Source organism: Clupea harengus, chromosome 4 (genome assembly GCF_900700415.2).
Source record: "Clupea harengus chromosome 4, Ch_v2.0.2, whole genome shotgun sequence".
Lineage (NCBI taxonomy): Eukaryota > Metazoa > Chordata > Actinopteri > Clupeiformes > Clupeidae > Clupea > Clupea harengus.
The window spans coordinates 2,954,219-2,975,088 of NC_045155.1; the positions used below are offsets into that span (position 1 = coordinate 2,954,219).

General features: G+C 44.4%; 2 protein-coding genes across 5 annotated transcripts; both read left to right on the forward strand.

Moving 5' to 3' along the window:
- The first annotated feature begins 1,495 nt into the window (after positions 1 to 1,495).
- dtx3 (deltex E3 ubiquitin ligase 3) lies at positions 1,496 to 7,364 on the forward strand. Of its 3 annotated transcripts, XM_012824258.3 has the most exons (5): positions 1,496 to 2,055; positions 2,218 to 2,260; positions 3,180 to 4,024; positions 5,324 to 5,541; positions 5,977 to 7,364. In XM_012824258.3, exons 2-5 carry the CDS (start codon positions 2,248 to 2,250, stop codon positions 6,050 to 6,052), a joined length of 1,152 nt encoding a protein of 383 aa, XP_012679712.2. In that variant the 5' UTR covers positions 1,496 to 2,055; positions 2,218 to 2,247; the 3' UTR covers positions 6,053 to 7,364. The 3 variants fall into 3 exon arrangements, with proteins under 3 accessions (XP_012679712.2, XP_031421651.1, XP_031421650.1); XM_031565791.2 differs by lacking the exons at positions 1,496 to 2,055; positions 2,218 to 2,260 and adding an exon at positions 2,307 to 2,443; XM_031565790.2 differs by lacking the exons at positions 1,496 to 2,055; positions 2,218 to 2,260 and adding an exon at positions 2,450 to 2,736.
- A 947-nt stretch (positions 7,365 to 8,311) lies between these two features.
- On the forward strand, positions 8,312 to 10,569 carry LOC105897343 (probable E3 ubiquitin-protein ligase DTX3). Of its 2 annotated transcripts, none has more exons than XM_031565792.2 (3): positions 8,312 to 9,260; positions 9,642 to 9,849; positions 10,178 to 10,569. In XM_031565792.2, the coding sequence occupies exons 1-3, from the start codon at positions 8,934 to 8,936 to the stop codon at positions 10,231 to 10,233; spliced, it is 591 nt and encodes a 196-aa protein (XP_031421652.1). In that variant the 5' UTR covers positions 8,312 to 8,933; the 3' UTR covers positions 10,234 to 10,569. The 2 variants fall into 2 exon arrangements, with proteins under 2 accessions (XP_031421652.1, XP_012679713.1); XM_012824259.3 differs by having other exon boundaries at positions 8,320 to 9,260; positions 9,642 to 9,859.
- Positions 10,570 to 20,870: the final 10,301 nt, after the last annotated feature.

The following is a 20,870-nucleotide window of genomic DNA, read 5'->3' on the forward strand; positions in this document are numbered from 1 at the left end:
CCGACAAAGAATGATAGGCTACAACACACATTCTAGGCAGATCCACACAAATGCAAGGGAGGAAAGAGTTCAGTATTGCAGAATGGTGGACAGAGGCAGTGGAATTAACTGTTGTTGTAATTGTGTTGAAACGCACTTGAGGAGTATGTACTTTTGAAAATGATATCAGAAGTATTTGCTCAGGTTGCCTTCGAACAATGCTGACATTCAGTCTCTCCTGAAGTACTTTTTTCCTGTCCGCTGCCTTTAGTCTTCTTGGATGTAAACAAGGAGAGTCAGATCATGTGGAGAAGGAGTCTGATCAGCATCCCTAATTCCATATCTGGCGAGCTTTTTACTGAACATCCAAGGAACAGCTCTGTAAGCATCAGAGACATATTTGGCAGTAGACGGTTTTGTAGTGACAAGATTTTAAGGGTGGGCGGGATTAGCAACAGCCATATTTACATATGTTTGGATGTCACATACCCTTTAAAGCACAACAAGAGAATACAGAAAGTGAGAGAGAGAAACTTTTTTTTATAGCAAAGCTTACAAGCCCGTTCACTCACTCACTTACTCAGACAGCCCAAATCCCATCCATTTTAATAGATAATCTTAATTTCCTCCATGTGGTTCAGAGTCGGTTTTTGTTTACAATCAGCACAAATGAAGGAAATATTTTGATGATAGCTGCCAAAAAGAAATGCCAGTTGTTTGTCAAACTCAAACGCACTGACAATTAACAGTTATCGTCAGTTTAATTGTTTTTTCTATCAACATGCACTGGGGTGTGTAGTTTTCTGGACACACACTTTTTTTGTTGCTTGACCATTAGAGGGTGCTGTCCCTTCAAGTATATTAGATTTGTTCTCTTTTGTCTTCTGTCATTTGTCCTGTAGGCTACTGGATATACTTTGTATTTCATGTAGTCTTCCGACTACCCAGTTTGTCTCATTCATTTTTTTTTTTTTTTTAAATAAACATTATTTGATTTATTAAATTTAAAATAAATAATGCATTTTGGGGGAGCTACTGTAGGCTACTGGATATACTTTGTATTTCATGTAGTCTTCCGACTACCCAGTTTGTCTCATTCATTTTTTTTTTTTTTTTTTAAATAAACATTATTTGATTTATTAAATTTTAAATAAATAATGCAAGTCTTTAATAATGCAAGTCTTTAATCCGGACGGCATCCGAACTTTATGGAAAGATAAATAGTAAAACAAAAAGTTGTGCAGTAGGCTACAAAATGCCCACCTCCATTAAAATTCAAAATGTGATTGTCCTCTGTGTTTTATTGTTCTTGTCCATCCTGGCTAAGAGGTCAGCATTAGTTGTTCATTTTTCAGGGTAATACGAAAGCCCAGTTCAGTGTGAAGCTCAACATCACTGGGCACGTTTCATGTTTCGTTGTAAACACCCAAGCACACCTGTCGCCAGTGATCACAATCACAAAAAGGTCTTATTGCATCGGGAACCACGTAAACCTATGCTACCAAGTCATGGTAGGCAAGTGTCATGTTGGCAAAGCGGTGGTGCGTAATCCGGACGCAGCCTAGGAAATAATTTGGACCAATCGCAAAAAGTAGTGACGAACTTCCTGCTTGCATTTATCTCCGTTTCACCGAAGCAGGATTTGAAATAGAACAAACTGAATATCACACATGGTTAATGGATAAACTCTTGTTGACAACAACAAAGATGAAGAAGTAGCTCAGTGTAGTGCTACCAACCGCTTAGAGGGGTTTAGTAGGCAGCCTGTTTGCTATGCCGCACTATGTGTCTCTACGGTTTGGATGTCTTGTTTTCCAAGGACGTAGGGATTTAGGAAGCCACAAAACGCTAGGTCGAAACCTATTTCTGGAATATACGTCTAATTGCGAGGTGGAAAAATGAGAAATGTTGCGACTGTCTTCTGATCGCTTTTGTCCGTGCTTATACTGATCCAATTTATCAGAACAGACCCGATGCAGCACTGGTCGGATGTTTTCATCGAATGGAAGGTTTTAGCTGGTTGCTGTAGTTTTTCTCCTCATAATCAGATCCCACCCGGTCCTGTCGCGACAATAGGTGAGAAAATTTTACAATGTAGTTAAACGTTAAAGACAGACTTAATTATGTTTCCATTGTCCCAAGTAACATCAACCAGACCACCAAGCTGTCAAGTAAATTAAGAGCATTTTAAAAATATTCACATGTTTACATTGTCACCTTTTTTTTTTCTTTAAACAGGAAGATATAACTTCAAAATAAGTGGAATTTATGGGATCACAAGGTAATATTTAAATGTTTGATGAAGTGATGAAAATTTAAGGTAACGCAAGGTCTAATTCCTCACTGATTTGTGTGGGATAGCAGCGAGGAGCTCTTCCTTTGTTTGTACAGTGAGAACATTAAGAACAGCTGATTTCTGTGCAGCAATTCCGCGACCGCCTGTTGGCTCGGCGTTTGCCTGCAGGTATCTGCTATATAAACATCGAATGATAATACAACTTAAATATAGACTGTTCAATTCATTTGACATAATGTATAGCAAAAGCACATCACAACATACTAGAATGACATCGAAGCGTAATATAAATAAATATTTTACCCTTCCTCACTTGTGGCTTTGTTCATTACGTTACTCCAGCTGACATTGTAGAATATCGACGGAAGTGAAACAGCAAAGGGAGCTCTTCAGACATTCTGCATAGCCAGCCAAGTAGTTTTGTAGCCTACACTTTTTTTGACATTGAAATAAAGCGGGTGGTAGGTATTCTCTTGGTGATTATAAGTATGGTAATTCTTGACAAAAGGCATTTTTGTTGTGTTCTGTAGATTACAAAGGAAAATACTACACGTGTACCCTCTAAGTGTTATGCTAGTTAGGCTAGCTAGCTGCATTATCACAACATTATGTTAAAGGGAAATCCTCACAGAAGCCCATCAGAGCAGATGGATGTTAGTAGTCTGAATTGTTATGCAGCACGTGTGAACATGTATAAGTTGTTAACACATGTGAGTTTGTACATTGGTTAACATTTCCCTGAGCATGTTTTACATTTAACTAATTGTACCTAAAGTTTCTGTCCAATATTTTCCTCATTTTGCCATCTTGTAGTCCCTCCCCTCCTTAATTGTTGCCTACAACCTCTGACTAACCTTATACTGAGCAAGTCATGTGAATGTGGTTATCTTTGTTTTCCCCTCAGTTTCATCAGAAGAGATGAGTGTGAGAGCGGGGCAGGGTAGTGACGAAGTGCTGGTGTCACAGGCCGTGTGGGATTACCTGGCAACTGCTGGGAGGCGCTGGCTGCTGGAGTTTGAAGATAAGCAGGGACTAAGTGCAGGCATCGTGCGGCGAGGTGAGCACGGGGGCTGCTGTGCTGTGAGACTTCAGCCAGTGGAAGGCAGCAGCCGGGGAAGGGCCAGAATGATGGAGGGACCGGTCTCCCCTGCCACACGTAAGGCCTTCATAGACCTGTGCCGCTGTGCACGCAAGGAGATGACCAAATTGGAGGGTGCCCCCAAACGGAAGCGCTCTCTGTTACCTTGCGTGGGGGCCGTCGAGTTGGATGGGGAAGGTAGTCTGCTTTCCCCGCCTCCACTGCCTCAGCCACGGCGCTCCCAGAGGCAGCAGCAGCAGAGGTCCAGGAGGAGCAGTGACGTGGAGACCTGCCTGGTACTGCCCACGCCTCGCCAAGAGGCGACCCTGCAGCCGAGGACAGAGGCCGAGGCCAGGCCCATGGTTCCTGTTGCCATGGCTGTGGTGAGCAAGGAGGAGTCCAGCAGCAGCTGCCCCATTTGCATGGGAGAGATGGTAGACAAAACCACACTAGAGAAGTGTGGACACACCTTCTGCCGCTCTTGCCTACACCAGGCCTTCCTGGTCAAACGGGCATGCCCGGTGTGCCGTCTGGTGTACGGGCAGCTTATAGGCAACCAGCCAGCCAATGGAACCATGATGGTGGAGAGAGACCCAGACCTGGAGCTAACTGGGCATGAGGGCTATGGCTGCATATGCATCATCTACAGCTTTCCTCCTGGCTTGCAGGTGGTGAGTAGTCCAAAACAAGATCATTGAAACTAAATGAGAGCACAATGTGATGATTAGGGGTGGGAATCTCTTGGCACCTCACGATTCGATTCGATTCCGATTCAGAGGTCAACGATTCGATTCTAAACCGATTATCGATTCTAAACCGATTATCGATTCTAACCCGATTATCGATTATCAATTCTAAACCGATAAAACGATTATCGATGCATTGCGATTTTTAAAACATTTGAGTTTGCTACTCAGAGTCTCAAATCACTTCCTACTTTGTGTTTGATAATTAAAGAAGATCAACAGAGGAATTACCTTCTCTATTTTCTTATTAGAGAAACAGTTTTTCCTTGTCACAATTATGACTTTATATGAACAATGCAATAATCGATGCAGCTTGCATTTCAACACAAAATGAAAGTGTAAAAAAAAAAAAAAAAAAAAAAAAATATTTTTAAATTTTTTTTTTTTTTTTTATTAAAAAATCGATTATGAACTTTTCTGAATCGAGACAGAATCGTTCTAGAGAGAATCGAGAGAAATCGAAGAATCGATTTTTTTCCCCACCCCTAGTGATGATACTAATCACATCCCTTCAAAATGTACAGGTATAGAATTCACAATGCAATTAGGGCAGTCTCTTGGAAGAGACAACTCTCTCAAACAACTGTCCCAAGACAAATCAAAGTCAAGGTTTATATTTGGACAGTCACAACATAATGTTTGAAAAAGCGACAAGAAATCAATATAATGATTTACCATGAATTACATGACCCATCAGGGAAACACAGAACATTGGGATGGATTTTCTGGTGTCTCTGATTGCTGAAAACAAACAGATTGGGAGACACAAAATTGTTCAGGTCTGAGCAAGAGTTTGCAAACATTGACAAAAGAAATTGGAGCTATTACATTGATAAAATTGGTTGCATTAAAATTACCTTTTGTCACTATGAAGACCAGATATTTGGAATTTAAATAGCTACAGTAGTTATGCTGTGCTTGAAATATGCCTGCATGTATTGCCTAACAGTGATATGCAAAATCATTTCTTACTGCTTTTATGCACAAACTGAATGGATTGTATAGTTTATGTTGGCACTCCAACGGATGTGAGCTTGAAGGAAATTACTATTATAAAAAACATTTCCTCTCAATTAATTATTTGTTTTATTCTATTTTAGTGAGATAAATACAGACGTAGTTCTTGGACATCCTGAGAAATGCAAAAACATTTCCAGGACAATTAAGCAGTACTAACACATCATGTAGGGGATATATATCGCGTCTGACTTGTTTCCGTTGTAGGAGGAGCACCCAAACCCAGGAGTCAGGTATCCTGGCACGGACCGAGTTGCCTACCTGCCCGACAGCCCAGAGGGGAACCGAGTTCTGTGCCTGTTGAGGCGGGCCTTTGAGCAGCGCCTCATCTTCACTGTCGGCACCTCCATGACCACAGGCATGCATAATGTCATCACCTGGAATGACATTCACCACAAGACCTCAATATGGGGAGGACCACGCTGGTGTGTTTGCTTGTTCATTTATGTGTCGGGTCTCTCAAGGACGGGTGTGGGACTATGCGTAATCTGCTATAAGTGATATGCTGTAGGTGCTACTCATTTGGAATACTTCAGCCATCTGACGGTACACCGTAATGGCTTCAATGAAATATTATTGCTGTGTGAAAAAAAAAAAAAAAAGTCTCTGGAGCACCTATAAGTCCCCGAGATGTACTATTTGTATATGTGTATTTGCTTGTCTATGTGTAATCTGTTAAAACACATTATTTGAGAGGTTACAGTTGGAAGATTGACAGATATTCTGTGAAACGGTTGTGTTATGTGCATGCATTGGTTTTTTATAATCCCCTAGTTGAAAGAAAATGAACCAGGAGGGCTTTCCAAAGGGGCTTATATCAGTGATTGCATAACGAGTCCATGGTTCTCTCTTCTTTTCAGCTTTGGCTATCCAGACCCTACTTACCTGGTTCGGGTGACGGAGGAACTTCGAGAGAAAGGGATAACGGCTGCCTGACGAGCACGCTGCACTTTTATGAGGACCAACGAGAGGGACAGCAGGGTTTGCAGGCCCACTGATTATTTTCTCTCCAGGTCAACCGGAGGCCAACCATCAACAGCAACAGCTGTGGTGCAAACCAGGACATGTCCTGTGTTTTGATCCTGCTATTCTATACTATTAGTAGACATCTGTTCGGTTCTCCTGAGTTGTGTTCATGCCAGCTCTTTGAGTGATGTCATAGCAAGTCCAAGTGCAATCCAGTGATATCTGTCACTTTTCTTTGGTAAAAGGAGCACTTCCAAAACGAACTGTAATGCAAGCTGCTTGGCGGGTAGGCATAGGGTAACCTATGTGGCAGTTAAAGAGTGTAAACATTTGACTTACACTGGTAGGATCAAGCAAATGTCTGCACTGCCTAAAGTGAATGTTACGGATCTTATTTCAAGCACACAATAATAGCTGGTTTTCTAGTCGTCTTGTTAAGTGAAACAAGATTTGATGGCTCAGTTATGTTATCTGTTCATGTCTGGGATAAATGTGACTGCACAGCTTGGATGGTTAATGCCGGGTAGTGCAAAAAAAAAAAGAAGCCCCGGCTCAAGCAGCATTGCAATCAGCACTAACAGGCACTTTTGGCCATGTGGAAACGACGTCAATGGCTTTATAATGGAGATGGCTGGATTTCTGCTTTGTGTTCGGGAAGGGAGAGCGAGGCTGGAGGGGTCTTTATCCGTCACGTGCCCTTTTCTCTTCCGCAGCCTCCAGATTCGCTACGTTTCTGTGAGGCCATGTCTGTCCTCCAGAGCCTCTCGCCTCTCCTCCTTTTCGCTCTCCGAGGGAGGGAGGGAGGGAGGGAGTTTCCCAGTGTGCACTCACTGCCCTGATGGAGTGGAGACCACACAGGAGGCTCTGGGAGCCCAAGTTTAGTTTGTTTACTCCTGTTCAACCTCTCCATCAAATGCTTTCCCTTGTTTGGTTATATTTGTGAGTTTCAATGTGCTGTTTTTTCACTAGGGTTGGCGGTCAAACCATTCAAGAAATATTTGAGACTCTGTTTCTCCATCAGATTTATATGATGATGTCAAAGTTTAAAGGGCATGTACACCACTTGACCAAATCAAATGCACAATTATTGCTGAAATGCTTGTGTGTGTTGCTCTTAAATGCCAGGCCTAGAAACATGCACAGTATAGGGTAAGAAATATTATTCTGTTTAGTTGATTTGTTGAATTCTAACCAGTTTTATGTGCAGCGGGGAAATAATAATCAGGAAATATGTTTTAAGTTATTGATTCACAATAAATTAGAATCGTGCCTTCAAAAGAAAGAACAAAGTTCAGAGCATGAGCATTTCAATTAAATTTGCTTTGTCAAAAGAAGCAGTTCCTGGTTGAAAGTGTTAACCGTATCTGTAATCTGGCTTAAAACATATCCCACTAGTGATCATACAGTGAAAATATTGACACCATCCTGTATAGCTGCATTGAAGTCTGAATATCAGAATAATCAACAAAAGCGGCCATTGTTAACCTCATGTGTGAAGAAAACTGTGTGAAGGTTGATTCAGGCTGAGTTTACGCCCACACTCACTTGCTCTGCCTTTCCCATCTACTATAACTCACACCATGTTAATTTCAGTATTGTCACATCAAGGTTTTGGGTGTTCCCTGGACATTCAAACACTTGCTGTTTGTTTAATCTTTTACTTTTTCTGTTGAGGGACCAACATCAATATTGTTTGGAGAGAGGCAGGGAGTTTACACAAACTACCTTGCAAAACTTTCTATGCAGTGTGTGTGGAGAAACAATAAAACTAGTGCTTGTTGACTGAATGGTACTAATTTGCTTTTATAGTTGTGTTGATTTGTATTCATGACTGAATTGTCTGTTTAACTTTTGAGATACGTGCTTTACATTTTCATACTTGAATAAAAGAATGTTCCCTTGAGCCATGGTGTTGATCGATACAATGGACCACAGCCGTATTTCTTCCGAGGGTTCGTGTTTGCCATTGTTAGTCAGCTGGGAATTGGGAAAAATTCCCATTTCGCAACGTTCAACTTCCAAGTTGAGAGCGTCGTTCACATAATGACAACAAACAGGCAACGGTATATAGAGGGTTAAGTAGGCTAGCTAGCCAGAAGGTTAACATTACCTTAGTTACACAACAGTAAACTGCTAAGTATCGTTTAACATCACAATCATGATCTTTCACCGCAAACGTTGCCATGTCGAGTGACGTCAAACCCACTTCTCGGAGCTCTCAGAAACCGCCCACTTTCCTAGAGGAGTTTTCTCCCACTCTAAGGTCCAACTTTCCCACTTATTCATGAACGCATTAAAAATTAAAGCATTACAAAACGGCAACGCGCTTCCCATAGCATGTGTATTAAAATGGTATCGATTATGTAGTTATTACACAGAGCCTCCCGAGAAACAGGCCTAGAATGAAACCCAATTATAAACCCCCTTGCAAACAGAAATATGACGTTCGGCGTTAGCACAGGGCTACAACAAAAGACAGCTGTGTAGATGATTACGGTAATTTCAATTGGTGAAATACGGGAAGCGCTCTCCTTTCTGTTTGTTTTCCACCGGGCTGTTTCCTGAAAGTCGACCACTGGTCAGATGGTATTTCACATTTTCTTGTGTACTTAGACGCCTGGGTGGATCATATACATGAGAATTTGAGGGCGTCGACGACACGCCGAATTTCATATCGTGTGACATGAGCAACGAGTGCAATGAGTCAGTGCCGCTGAACGTACCAATCTCTGTTCGGAGACTTAGCAAGGGTGCTAATTTTAAACACCGTCTTGAGTGAAATGTTTTGAGGCGTCATACTCCAAATTGTAAATCGTACTAGGCCTACTGTAAAGGAAAACAACCTTCTAGGATGACTTTATCCTTGGGCGATGGCGATCCTTTAAATGATGGCAAGACATCCGAAGAAATGCATGACAGCTACTGCATTGTTTGTATGGACAATATTCAGAATAAGAAAACTTTGAAATGTTCTCATTCCTTTTGTTCAAGTTGCATAGACGATGTCTTCAGAGTGAAACCTGCGTGTCCGGTGTGTAATACGTTTTATGGGACTTATTACGGTACTCAGCCTCGGGATGGAGTCATGAAAGTGACCCGCATTTGGCAAGCTCTACCTGGGTATGAGAGCAGTGGAACTATTGTTATCGACTACCATTTTCCACCAGGGATCCAAGGGGTGAGTTTGGTTGGTTGAATGGTTTAGTCCCTTCTCTAAAGAGTATAGGTTTCAAATGCAGATTATATGGGCGTTTCACATGTGTTTGAGCAAGCTAATTTGCTGATACTATGAATTCCATATATGGAATTCTGAGGGACATCATGTAACCTCCTTCCAGAATTGTCAACACAGGAAGTTGTTGCACTTCACATACACTTTTTGTGTTTATTGAGATTTTACATTTATTTGATTTTTTTTACATAAACTGTCAATCTAGTAAAGCCTTTTAAAATAATTCACTATCTGCATCTGCTGCCCAATTTGCAACTTAAATAAAGCGGTCATTGAGTAAGTAAATATTTTGTGATCTTACCTAAAAATCTCCTTTGGACACCACAGCCTGAACATCAAAACCCTGGCAAACGTTACTCGAGCACGTCCAGACGGGCTTTTCTTCCGGCCTGTGAGGAGGGTGAGCGGGTACTCCAGCTCCTGACGACTGCATTTAAGCGCAGGCTCATCTTCACCATAGGAACCTCTTCCACCACCGGGCTCTCCAATGTCATCACCTGGAACGACATTCACCACAAGACCAACTTGGGTGGAGGTCCTGCGCTGTAATGACACCATTTAATACTAAAAAGAGCCCAAGGCCATGTCATGATACTGTTATTGCATTTATTTTCATACCACGTGGTTTCATACCAGGTGGTTGTCACACAAACATTGACGAATGAACACCTTTTTTAAACTGTAATGTCAGCCATACCCCATGTCTTGATCTTTCTTAAAAGATCTGTAACAGAGGTATTCGGCGTGAGATTGGTCAAGCCATCAAGTTGACCGTATCCATAAAATCAGTGCATTTTATAGTTACACTATAACCAGTTCCATTAACTCATCATAATGTTGTGTCTTTATATCCATGCACCCAGCTTTGGATACCCAGATCCAGGTTACCTCAGACGGGTTCAGGAGGAGCTGTACCTGAAGGGAGTCACCGTAGCGATCCTGGAGCACTCACCCATGGAGAGCCCAGTGTGAGAGGCCTTCAGTTGCCTGCCTACCAGAGCCCTAATCAGTCAGGGTCGAAGCTATATCTCAGTAACAGCCAATTGTATCATAGGACTTTAAAAGTAAAGGAATGGAATGTACTTGGATGATCACATGTGAATCAGTGAATGAGAGACAGATGTGCCTTTTTTCACATGAATTGCTGTAGCGCAGCGTTGTCCATCACTCAGTCTTGTTCCTAATGTGTTACGAGTCGTAAAACGTTCCATGTGTTAGCGGCCTTCATGAGGAAATAAATATGATTATCCCTTAATGTGTCAGACATGGCTAAACGTCTGTCCTCTTTGCATGCGTCAGAGGCTCTGAATGGCCGTGGAAAGCTTTCATTTATAGTCCTGTTGCCTGTCCCAGTTTGTCCACCAGGGGGCGATGTCTCCCTTTTAAAACCCAGCAGCATGTGCAACACAGCTCAGCTGACCGCTCTGCTCCTCTCTATCTCACTCGCTCCAACATTAGCCACAGAGAACACAGGAGAGGGTGGAGTGCGCCAGATGATGATGACTCATATGTTCCCATGGATGGACCTCTTGGTTGTGTTGGGACATGCTGGTAATCTGAACCATTTGCCACCGGCTAAACCACCTCTTGTCATCATTTGGTCGGTCCATCTGTGCCCAAGTGATGAACAGACATTTGGTGTTTATGCCAACATAACTGTTTCTATAGTTAGGATTGTACCACGCAAAAAGGCCCATAAACATACTTTTTTGTCAAATACTGGTGCATTGTGGTTCTGAGATAATGTTCCTATATAAATCAGACACAGAAGGCGTAACATAAGTGCCAAAACAAATGCTTAGTGACATAGTATCAGCAGCTGGACCAAATTGTTCTTGTGCTATTCTCATTCTTGGCCACAGTCATCTGAATGGTGTTGAGCAAAGTCTCAGAAATGTTGCAGTGTTTTCTGGGATTGCTGAGTAGTGTTTCTCAGGTGTTGTTGTGGAGTTTCAGGGGCTCTGTGGTTTCTGATTGGTCCAAGTATGAATTATTTATGCGAGTGTGTGTGTGTGTGTGTGTGTGTGCCCCATGGTAGTGTGATTTGACCAGTCATGTCCAACTGATCTCATTTAACAGTGGGTAGGCTACACAAACAATAGCATAGTGTTTACCAACAGTGTGGCAAACGGCGGAAAAAATGAAAAAATGTGAAGTAAGCAACGGTGACTTTGTCACTGGAATCGGAGTGATATGCTCTTTACCCATATCTGACATTGTCTCATGCAGTGTACAACCTTCTGTCTGAAGACATCACTGCATCTCAGTCTAACATGCACAGCGAAACCATTCATCTGAGAGAAGACATGTCATGCTCTGCCTCTGTAGCAGCCTCACGGCGCTTTGCTTTTTTTGGAGAGGTTGGGTGGTGGTGGGGCGGGGGGGCGTGGAAATGGTGTACATCCTCTCAATCGATATCAGTGTAAGGTTTATGTTGATATAATGTTATTGTTTACTGTTAAAATTTCCAGTCAGTTTGGACTCATCACACCCGGAGCTATTCTTAACCTAACACTACGCAACAGGAAAACTTAAAAAAATGTAACCATTTTTTTGCAGACGACCCGGTGACATCCCAAGCTGTTACTCGCCTTCCTAGATGAGTGCTTTCTAATCTAAGAGACTGGCTCCTGTGTATCTGGTCTACACATCTGGGTATGCTCAAGAGAGCAGTGCCTCTCACTGATGGCTGTGTTTCAATGGTGGTAATGTGATTTTAAATAAGCTGTCTCCGACCCAGTCATAACATTATACCTACCATCGGGCAACTGAGCACACTGCAACACTGAGAGCAAGTGAGTGAGTGAGTGAGAACTTTCAAGCGAGCTAATAATCCCCTCTGATTTTGTGATGCACCTGGGCTGTGCTGGCTCATTTCCACATTCAAATTAGAGCCCCTTTGTCTATGCAAGGCAAAGAGCAGTGCAGGACTTGGGGCCTTGGGGGCCGGGGTGTGTGTGTGTGTGTGTGTGTGTGTGTGTGTGTGTGTGTGTGTGTGTGTGTGTGTGTGTGTGTGTGTGTGTGTGTGTGTGTGTGTGTGTGTGTGTGTGTGTGTGTGTGTGTGTGTGTGTGTGTGTGTGTGTGTGTGTGTGTGTGGGCAGCCAACACAGTGGCACAGAGGATCTCGAGACATCTGCCCCTCTCTGAGAACATGGCTCAGCCCATCTGGTCCATCTTCTCTGCCCCCTGATGACTACACTCACTGTCCTCTATCAGGCAATCGCATTCTTCCGCTCCATCTATTCATCCATCTATTCATCCATCCATCCATCCATCCATCTATCCATCCATCCATCCATCTATTCATCCATCTATTCATCCATCCATCCATCCATCCATCCATCCTGCCCCCTATATTAGTGCACGTTTACACTTTGCCCTCTTTAATTACTGTGTAACTGCAGTGTGTGGAACACTGCAATACAATTTTGGTGGAGCACCAACAGAACAGGTGCACACAAGGACTTTGTATATAAACGATGAAGTTTGAGGCAAGCCTGGAAGGAGGAAAAACAGTCAGCTTTGATAAATGGTGTTTGCATATTGCCATTGGCGTATAAGTGAAGTGCAACAACATATTTAATGATGCCTTACAAATATACGGTGCATCAACCTCATCTGTTCTAATCCTCTTCTTGGAGTCATCCCTAATTGCTCTCACTGGGAATGGTCCTGTCGTCTTATCATTTCCCAAATAGACGGTTGGTATAAGTAAAGTATATAAAGAATACTAGCAAAACAGCTTGGGTTATAGCCCACCCATTAAAAATGCATGCTACATGATATGGCTTGATACTGTTGCCAGATATTCCTCTTCCCCTGGGCACTTCCCCAGTCTTTCATTACCCATCTGGATAGATGCAGGGACACAGGGTGAGGAGCCACTGGAATACAGTAGGCAGGCGGCTAATACAGATCAATTATTCTGCACAACAGTTCCTCCGTGGTTGCAAGGAATGCGGACATTAGAGCATATCTTAAAGGGACATTGATTTTTTTTGCGTTTTATGCATTTGCATATTTTCAGAGTAATGGTGAACATGCTGAGTGAGTGGCTCTGATGACTCAGTTGCCAACCTAAGGGAGCGTTTTTGCTTTGTGTATGAAATTAGCATCCCAATGCTTTTTTTTTAGCAGGTTTTCATTATGGACCGACCATACAACACCTGAAGTTATTGATGCCTTGTCTGAGGCATGCGGGTGAGATCTTGTTTTCAGTGTGGCCATTTATTTGTTGCAGCTGCCCTTCTCCGGCTGTCAGTGGAGGCCTTGCAATCACTCTCATCGTCCATTCCTGTCTGCCGCTATGGCCTCTGTTTCTCTCGCTTGGATATTTCTGTCTCTGGGTCCTTCTGCTGTGAAATTGAACTGTGTTTTATGAGACAGTGACATTGACATTGGGGAGCCTGCTTTCTCCCCCCCCCCCCCCCCCTCCCTCTGCTGTGGTGGGTTGGCTGCCACTACCACACTGTGCTCCTTAATTATCCAGACTCTGGGGGAATGGTCCTGGCATGCTGCCGCTCCCTGGGCCTCTTGTCTCCTGCTCCTGTTCCAGCTACGGCATCCCCCGACTGGCACAACTGGCCACACTATGTATATACTGTATGTGCGTGCGTGCGCGTGGGAGAGAGTCTGTGTGTGTTCATATTGTGTGTATTTTTGTCTCAGTGTGTGTGTGTGTGAGAGAGAGAGAGAGAGCGAGAGGGGAGTAAGGAGCATGCTTTCTGTGCATTCTCCACCTGCTCCAGGGGTGAGAGGCCGTATCTTTAGGGTGAAATTATTCCATAGATTATGTAAATGGAACCAGCAGGTCAGTATTTATAACACTATGGCATTCCTGTCTTTATTCTAAAGTCTGAGCATCAGAAATGACTAGCTGCCACTTGAATGATACAACATAAAGTAATAGTCGCAACCACATATAAACACAAGTTTGAAAATAAGTTCATATGAATACTTCCTGTCTAGGAATGCAGTATCATAAACTCCTCCTCGTGTGCATTCCCTCAAGGAGGAGTTAATGAGGTGCCATTCCATTTCAATGATGGTCATGTTTCACTCTGCATTTCCCATCTCACTCAGTGACAGAGACTGAGACACAAGATGTTTGTAAGCCATGACTGCGGCAGTTTACCTCACAACACAGATGATGTGTGACTGTCAAGATAGATGAGTGTGTGTCTGTGTGTGTCTGTGTGTGTGTGTGTGTGTGTCTGTCTGTCTCTGTGTGTTTGCATATGTGCATGAGTGGGTTGATGTGTGTATGTATGAGCGAACGTGTGTCAGCTTCTCACATTGTTGCTCTTTGAGGCACGGTGTTCTGTACACGTTTCTGTGCTTGATTTAACTGAGTGGGCTCCGCGTGTCTCTCGCCCACCGACAGATTTACAGACTTACAGGCCTCCCCATTAAGGGCACGAGATCAGCCTTGGCACGCTTTGTGTTTTGGCTCCAATTTCTCCAAGACAGATTGAAAGCCCGACTCAAGCTGTTCTTTATTAGCAAAAGCCAATGTATCCACTTTGAGAAAACAGAAGCCACTGTCGGTATGCCTTATTTTAGGGGACTTAAAGCAGCAACAGTCCTCATTAGTGCGGCAGAGTTGGTGGAAGGTGTTTGAGGTCAATACCAATAGAAACCACATCGTCACATGTAGCATAGTTTGGTACAAAAGGTTCTGGCATAAGTCATTTTTGGTGCCAGTTCTTTTTTCCCCATGGTCAGTGGTGCATAGTCAATATGGCACAGACCATGTAGTCTGTGTCTGGTGGTGTCTACTGGGGTCTGCTGGTGTGCACAATAAACCTCATTTCTAATATCTTCAATATGTGCTAATTTCATGGGCGATGTTTTTTTATTTCTAAATATAACAGTCTCTTAGCCGTCTTGAAGGACGCATGACAACCGTGCCCTTCCAGGAACTACGTTATTGTTTGGTTGTTTCTTGTTCCTCCCCGGGAAAAAAAACTCCATTAGTGCTATATTGATGAATGCTTCTGTACTGTAGCATTACTGTGGCTGGGTCTGCCTAAGCCGGAGCTGAATATAATTTCTCTCAGTGCCACTGCCATGGAAACCGATTTTGTTACCTGCAATTTACTCAGCTAGAAAATGGCACGGCGTGATCATATTCACTGACTTCACCAGCCTCTTTACAACAGATTATTCAATGGCTCTGCTACTACTATTTGTTGTGACAACAATTTGCCAACAATTATTTGCTGTAAGCTGTTAAGCTATGTGCAATTTCTGTTTAAAATTTCATGTAGACAAAAATCTTTTCAAGCTAAGCCTGTGTGTGTGTGTGTGTGTGTGTGTGTGTGTGTGTGTGTGTGTGTGTGTGTGTGTGTGTGTGTGTGTGTGTGTGTGTGTGTGTGTGTGATGCGCGCGCCTGCTGGTCCTCTGGCACTGGCGTGCTGCCCCAGACTGCAGTCACCTGTGAGTAACCTCCATAGCCCCATAGCCCACTGCCCGTAGCAGAGAGGCAGTAGAGAGTATGCCAGGAGAGAGGAACTGGGGCTGGGTATACGCCTGCCAATACCCCCATGGAGATAGATGGTGATGGTGAAAACTAAACGTGCCAGCCAACCAACCAAAGAATCGCACTGGAGAACTGTGTGGATGCAGACTGTAGCCTTTTATTTTATTACTTAGCATTGAATTAAGAATTCTCTTTTAGCCCTGTATTCTCTTAAGGAACAACAACAATAGTGATGACAATGACAACAACAACAACAACAATAATAATAAAAGTAATAATAATAATAATGATGATGAAGAACTTCAAAAGTACTTCCAGCATCTGCAAAATCTACCTCAGGATCTGACAAAGTTGAATGAAAGATATATTTGGGATTAGGGCAATACAGGAATGAACGGAAAAATCCAACGGGCAGATTTTGTTCAGAAGTGGGGTTGCATAGTAACCCAGGCTTTATCAGTCTGGGCCGGCTTTGGCATTGATTAAAAAGGGTCTCCTTTATCTGCTGTTGCCATGCCTTTTGTTGGGGGGAGATTCTGGACTGGATGAGTCACTCTTATTTATGACTCCAATTATCGAGAAGCCATTTGCAAAGGTCTTTAGCCTAATGAGCTATGCAGGGGAGAAGAGGGATAAATGCACAAGTCACAACAAACATGGTGCCCAAATGAACCCTTCTCTCTAGAGAGCAGGCAGTTACAAAAATGAGAATTCACTGATATATTCCCATTTTTCTGTAGCATTTTGAGGATTGAGGACACAATTATACCATTCAGATCTAGAATTTACATTAACTACTATCCATAACAGCTGCTTGAGTCCATAATTTCATCATCAAATGGTTCCTTCAGTTGGCAACATTTGAATCACGTATTTGTGATCGTACTCCTCAAAGGGATAGACTGTCATACACAAACTAGGAGGCCTGGGTTGGTTGACTTGGCTTGATGGTTGAGTGTGAACTCTAAGCTCTGAGTGTGTCCGGTGGACCTGGCAAAGACAGCGCTGTGTTCAACCCTTTGTTCTGTTATCTGGAGCAGACAGGTTGGCCGTGGTACAGGGGTGGAGCAGGCGGTTCAAGAGACACCGTAGCTACATGCAACCTAAATGTCATGACATGTGCTAGTGGCCAGGGAGGGGGCTACATAAATGTCACCTCATTGTGCCCCTGCTAGAGCTTGGAATCTAAAGAATAAGTAAGTATGGATAGCTTGAAAACTCTCTCTCTCACTCTCTGTCCCTCTCTTTTCTCACTCTCTTTCTCTCTGTCTCACTCTTTTTCCCTGTCTCTCTCACTCTCTCTCACACTCTCTGTCCCTCTCTTTTCTCACTCTCTTTCTCTCTGTCTCACTCTTTTTCCCTGTCTCTCTCACTCTCTCTCTCACTCTCTTTCCTTCGCTCTCTCACTCTCTTTCCCTCTCTCTTACTCTCTCTCTCTCTCTCTCTCTCTATTTCTCTCTCGCTCTTTCTTTCTCACTCACACTTTTGCTCTTGCTCTCCTCTCCGAGGTCGCTGGGACTATACCCCATAGTCACCAGGAACGCTGCATACTGCGCCTCAGTGCCAAGTTGCATCTCATTGTACATCTCAGCCAACCAAAGCAGCAGCCATGGGGATGCACTCACTGTGCCGGCTGAGCAACAGCGTTGAGACAGCAAGGAGAAATACCTGGTCAGAGGTGCTGCAATAATGTAATTATCATGGGCATCTGCCAATACAGTTTTATTTATAATATGGTTTCTTTTGCAGTGGCTATGCTGCTAAAATCAGAGGTGTTGGTGGTGCAGTGGTTAGGGTCACTGCCCTCTAAGCGGTTGACCCAGGTGTGTTTCTCTGCCCCTGCTGGATGCCTGTGTGAGTTGCTTTAGATCAGAGAGTCTGCTAAATACCCCGACCTTTACCTTTTTAAAATGCAAATGAGAGCATTACACATTGACAGAGCTTGTTGAACACAATATTTGCCAAGAGGAGGGTTTTCATATTTGTCTGCACCTTCAGCCATGACTTTCGGCCTTTTCGGTCCTGTGTGCATTTGGTGAAAATAAATAATAATAATAATAATAATAATAATAATAATAATAATTCAAAGATGACTCCACATAAGGAACCATAGGGGGGAGAGTATGAGCCAGTTGACCCACCACCTGTACCTGGGCAATACACAATTTTTGTCACGTGACACTAAATTTAGTTTGCATTCTCCATTTTCATCTTTGCTGTGAAAGACAGAACCATGTGGATGAAGTGGTAAACATATTTTTTTCACAGCAGTTTTTTTGCCTGTTAGAGCATATCAGGTATAATCAATCTCACATCAAGACTCCATCTTCTTTTGTCTATTTGAGCTAGGCACACATCCTAAACTTGTGTTGTATGCATTAGTTTTAATCCTGTCTCGTATTCCCTTGGCTACAGGTCGACTTAAGTAAGTAAGAAAAAGGAAAAGAAAAGTAAACGGCTAATATTACCCCACTCTCCCATGCTGGTAAACAGGAAGCCCGGACAACATTTGACGAAAATGGAGAGTGCACCAGGGACCATGAATTAAACAAATGGTGGAGAGGCCCGTTAATGACAAAAAGCTTTTAGAGTTTTGGTAAATGGCGTGCATCCGCTCATAATGGCAATGTTTTCAAAGAAAAAAATTCAAGGATGTCAAGGAAACATTCGCAGACCGTGTAGTTTATGTTGCCATGACAACTGTCTAGGCTGAGGTGAAACGTGTGAAGCCTTACCTTAAAATCATTTTTAAAAAGGCTCTGTGTGGCCATGACATGCCTTGTAGCATTTCTACTACTCAAACGTGACGGCTCTTCATCGGATCAGCGTCCGTCTCATTCAGAAAGACTAAACAGGAGCACGGAGGGAAAGAAAACGTATAGATTCGTGTTCCCGAGCATACGACGCCTCATGTGTGACCGAATCAGCGTTAGCCAAGCCGACATGATACAAGACTTTCCCCAAACACTCCCAAACACTAGCGTCCTAGCCTCATGCCTGCACCAGAAGCTTGTTTTGTGCAGCCAGTAGGATTCAAGCACTCTGTGTTGGAACAGGGAGTCCAGTCCCTCGATTTCCGATGCGAGGCACACTTACATAACCCGTGTTAGGTGCAGTGGTTCGCACCACGGTCCTGTAGCCCCTCTTTGGAGTGCACTGGGAGGCCACGTTCAGAGTCTGGTGCCAGGGTGGTAATGCGGATACGGTCGCTGGGCGGCCATGCCGTCACTGGGCCTTAGCGTCACAACACGGAGCCCACTGTCAGCCGTGCATCAGCATCCTCACAGATGGATCAGCCGTGGCAGCGCTGCATACCCAACACTCTAGGGCTCTGGGGGCACACACACACACACACACACACACACACACACACACACACACACACACACACACCTCCTGCCTAACCTGGGAGAAGACAAAAATGTTCATACCAATGTGTACATTTATTTTGATTTCTATTCATACACACAGAATCAAGCGGCCTTGACTGACACCACAGTATACACGCACACACACACACACACAGAGAGAGACACACATAAAAACATGCATCCTCTGTTACGTCCTCTCACACATCCTGGTTTGGTCACCATACACTCATACATTTGTAGTGTGCATATGTGTGGTAGTGTGTTCGCGTCGTTGCACGCATGTGTGTGCGCGTGCTCATGACATGAGTGGACCCCGGCTGACAGCTGATGTGTACAGAGGACAGGACAGGACAGGATGTGACCTGACCACAGAGAAGGGCAGGCCTCTGGCTCAGCCTGTCCATGCATGACCAGGCCACAGACCCCACAGGAACACACAGGCTGCGAGTGCTGCTCTCAAACACTCCCCCATCTCCCCCATCTCACGCTTCCACACACAACAAAGACCCTGGCCCTCCAGCCTGCAGCCTCCCTCAGCACTCTCGCTCGGCAAAACACAACAAAGCCTGGCTGCAAAAGGCGCTCGCAATGTCCTCCTTTTCCCTCTTGTCTTCCTCAATCTCTTCCCTCCTCCTCCTCCTCCTCTCTGCCTGTTTCAAACGCCTGTAGGGGATGGAGGGTGTGTGTGTGTGTGTGGGGGAGGGGATGTTAAGCATATTAGATTGATCACTGAACATGACGTGTGATCCAGACTACAGCAAAGCGCCACTGAGTGTCGAGGGGGGAGAGGCTACCGCTGCGCCCCCAACGTGTTTGTTTTTGCGCCTCGTCTCGTCGTGACGCGCAAAGTTGACGCTCAGGCCCCATCAAACGAAAACTGTGTCACGGAGCGTGAGGTGAGGAGAGGAGAGGAGAGGAGAGGAGAGGAGGAGAGGAGAGGAGAGGAGAAGAGAGGAGAAGAGAAGAGAGGATTCGAGAGGAGACGAGAGGAGAGGAGAGGAGAGGAGGAGAGGAGAGGAGAGGAGAAGAGAAGAGAGGAGAAGAGAGGAGAAGAGAGGAGACGAGAGGAGAGGAGAGGAGAAGAGAGGATTCGAGAGGAGACGAGAGGAGAGGAGAGGAGAGGAGAAGAGAGGAGAGGAGAAGAGAGGATTCGAGAGGAGACGAGAGGAGAGGAGAAGAGAGGAGAGGAGAGGAGAGGAGAGGAGAGGAGAGGAGAGGAGAAGAGAGGATTCGAGAGGAGAGGACAGGAGAGGAGAGGAGAAGAGAGGATTCGAGAGGAGACGAGAGGAGACGAGAGGAGAGGAGAGGAGAGGAGAGGAGGAGAGGAGACGAGAGGAGAGGCGAGGAGAGGAGAGGAGAAGAGAGGAGAAGAGAGGAGAGGACAGGAGAGGAGAGGAGAGGAGAGGAGAGGAGAGGAGAGGAGAGGAGAGGAGAGGAGAGGAGAGGATTCGAGAGGAGAGGACAGGAGAGGAGAGGAGAGGAGAGGAGAGGAGACGAGAGGAGAGGAGAGGAGAGGAGAAGAGAGGATTCGAGAGGAGACGAGAGGAGAAGAGAGGAGAGGAGAGGAGAGGAGAAGAGAGGAGGAGAGGAGAGGAGAGGAGAGGCGAGGAGAGGAGAGGAGAGGAGAGGAGAGGAGAGGAGACGAGAGGAGACGAGAGGAGAGGAGAGGAGAGGAGAAGAGAGGATTCGAGAGGAGACGAGAGG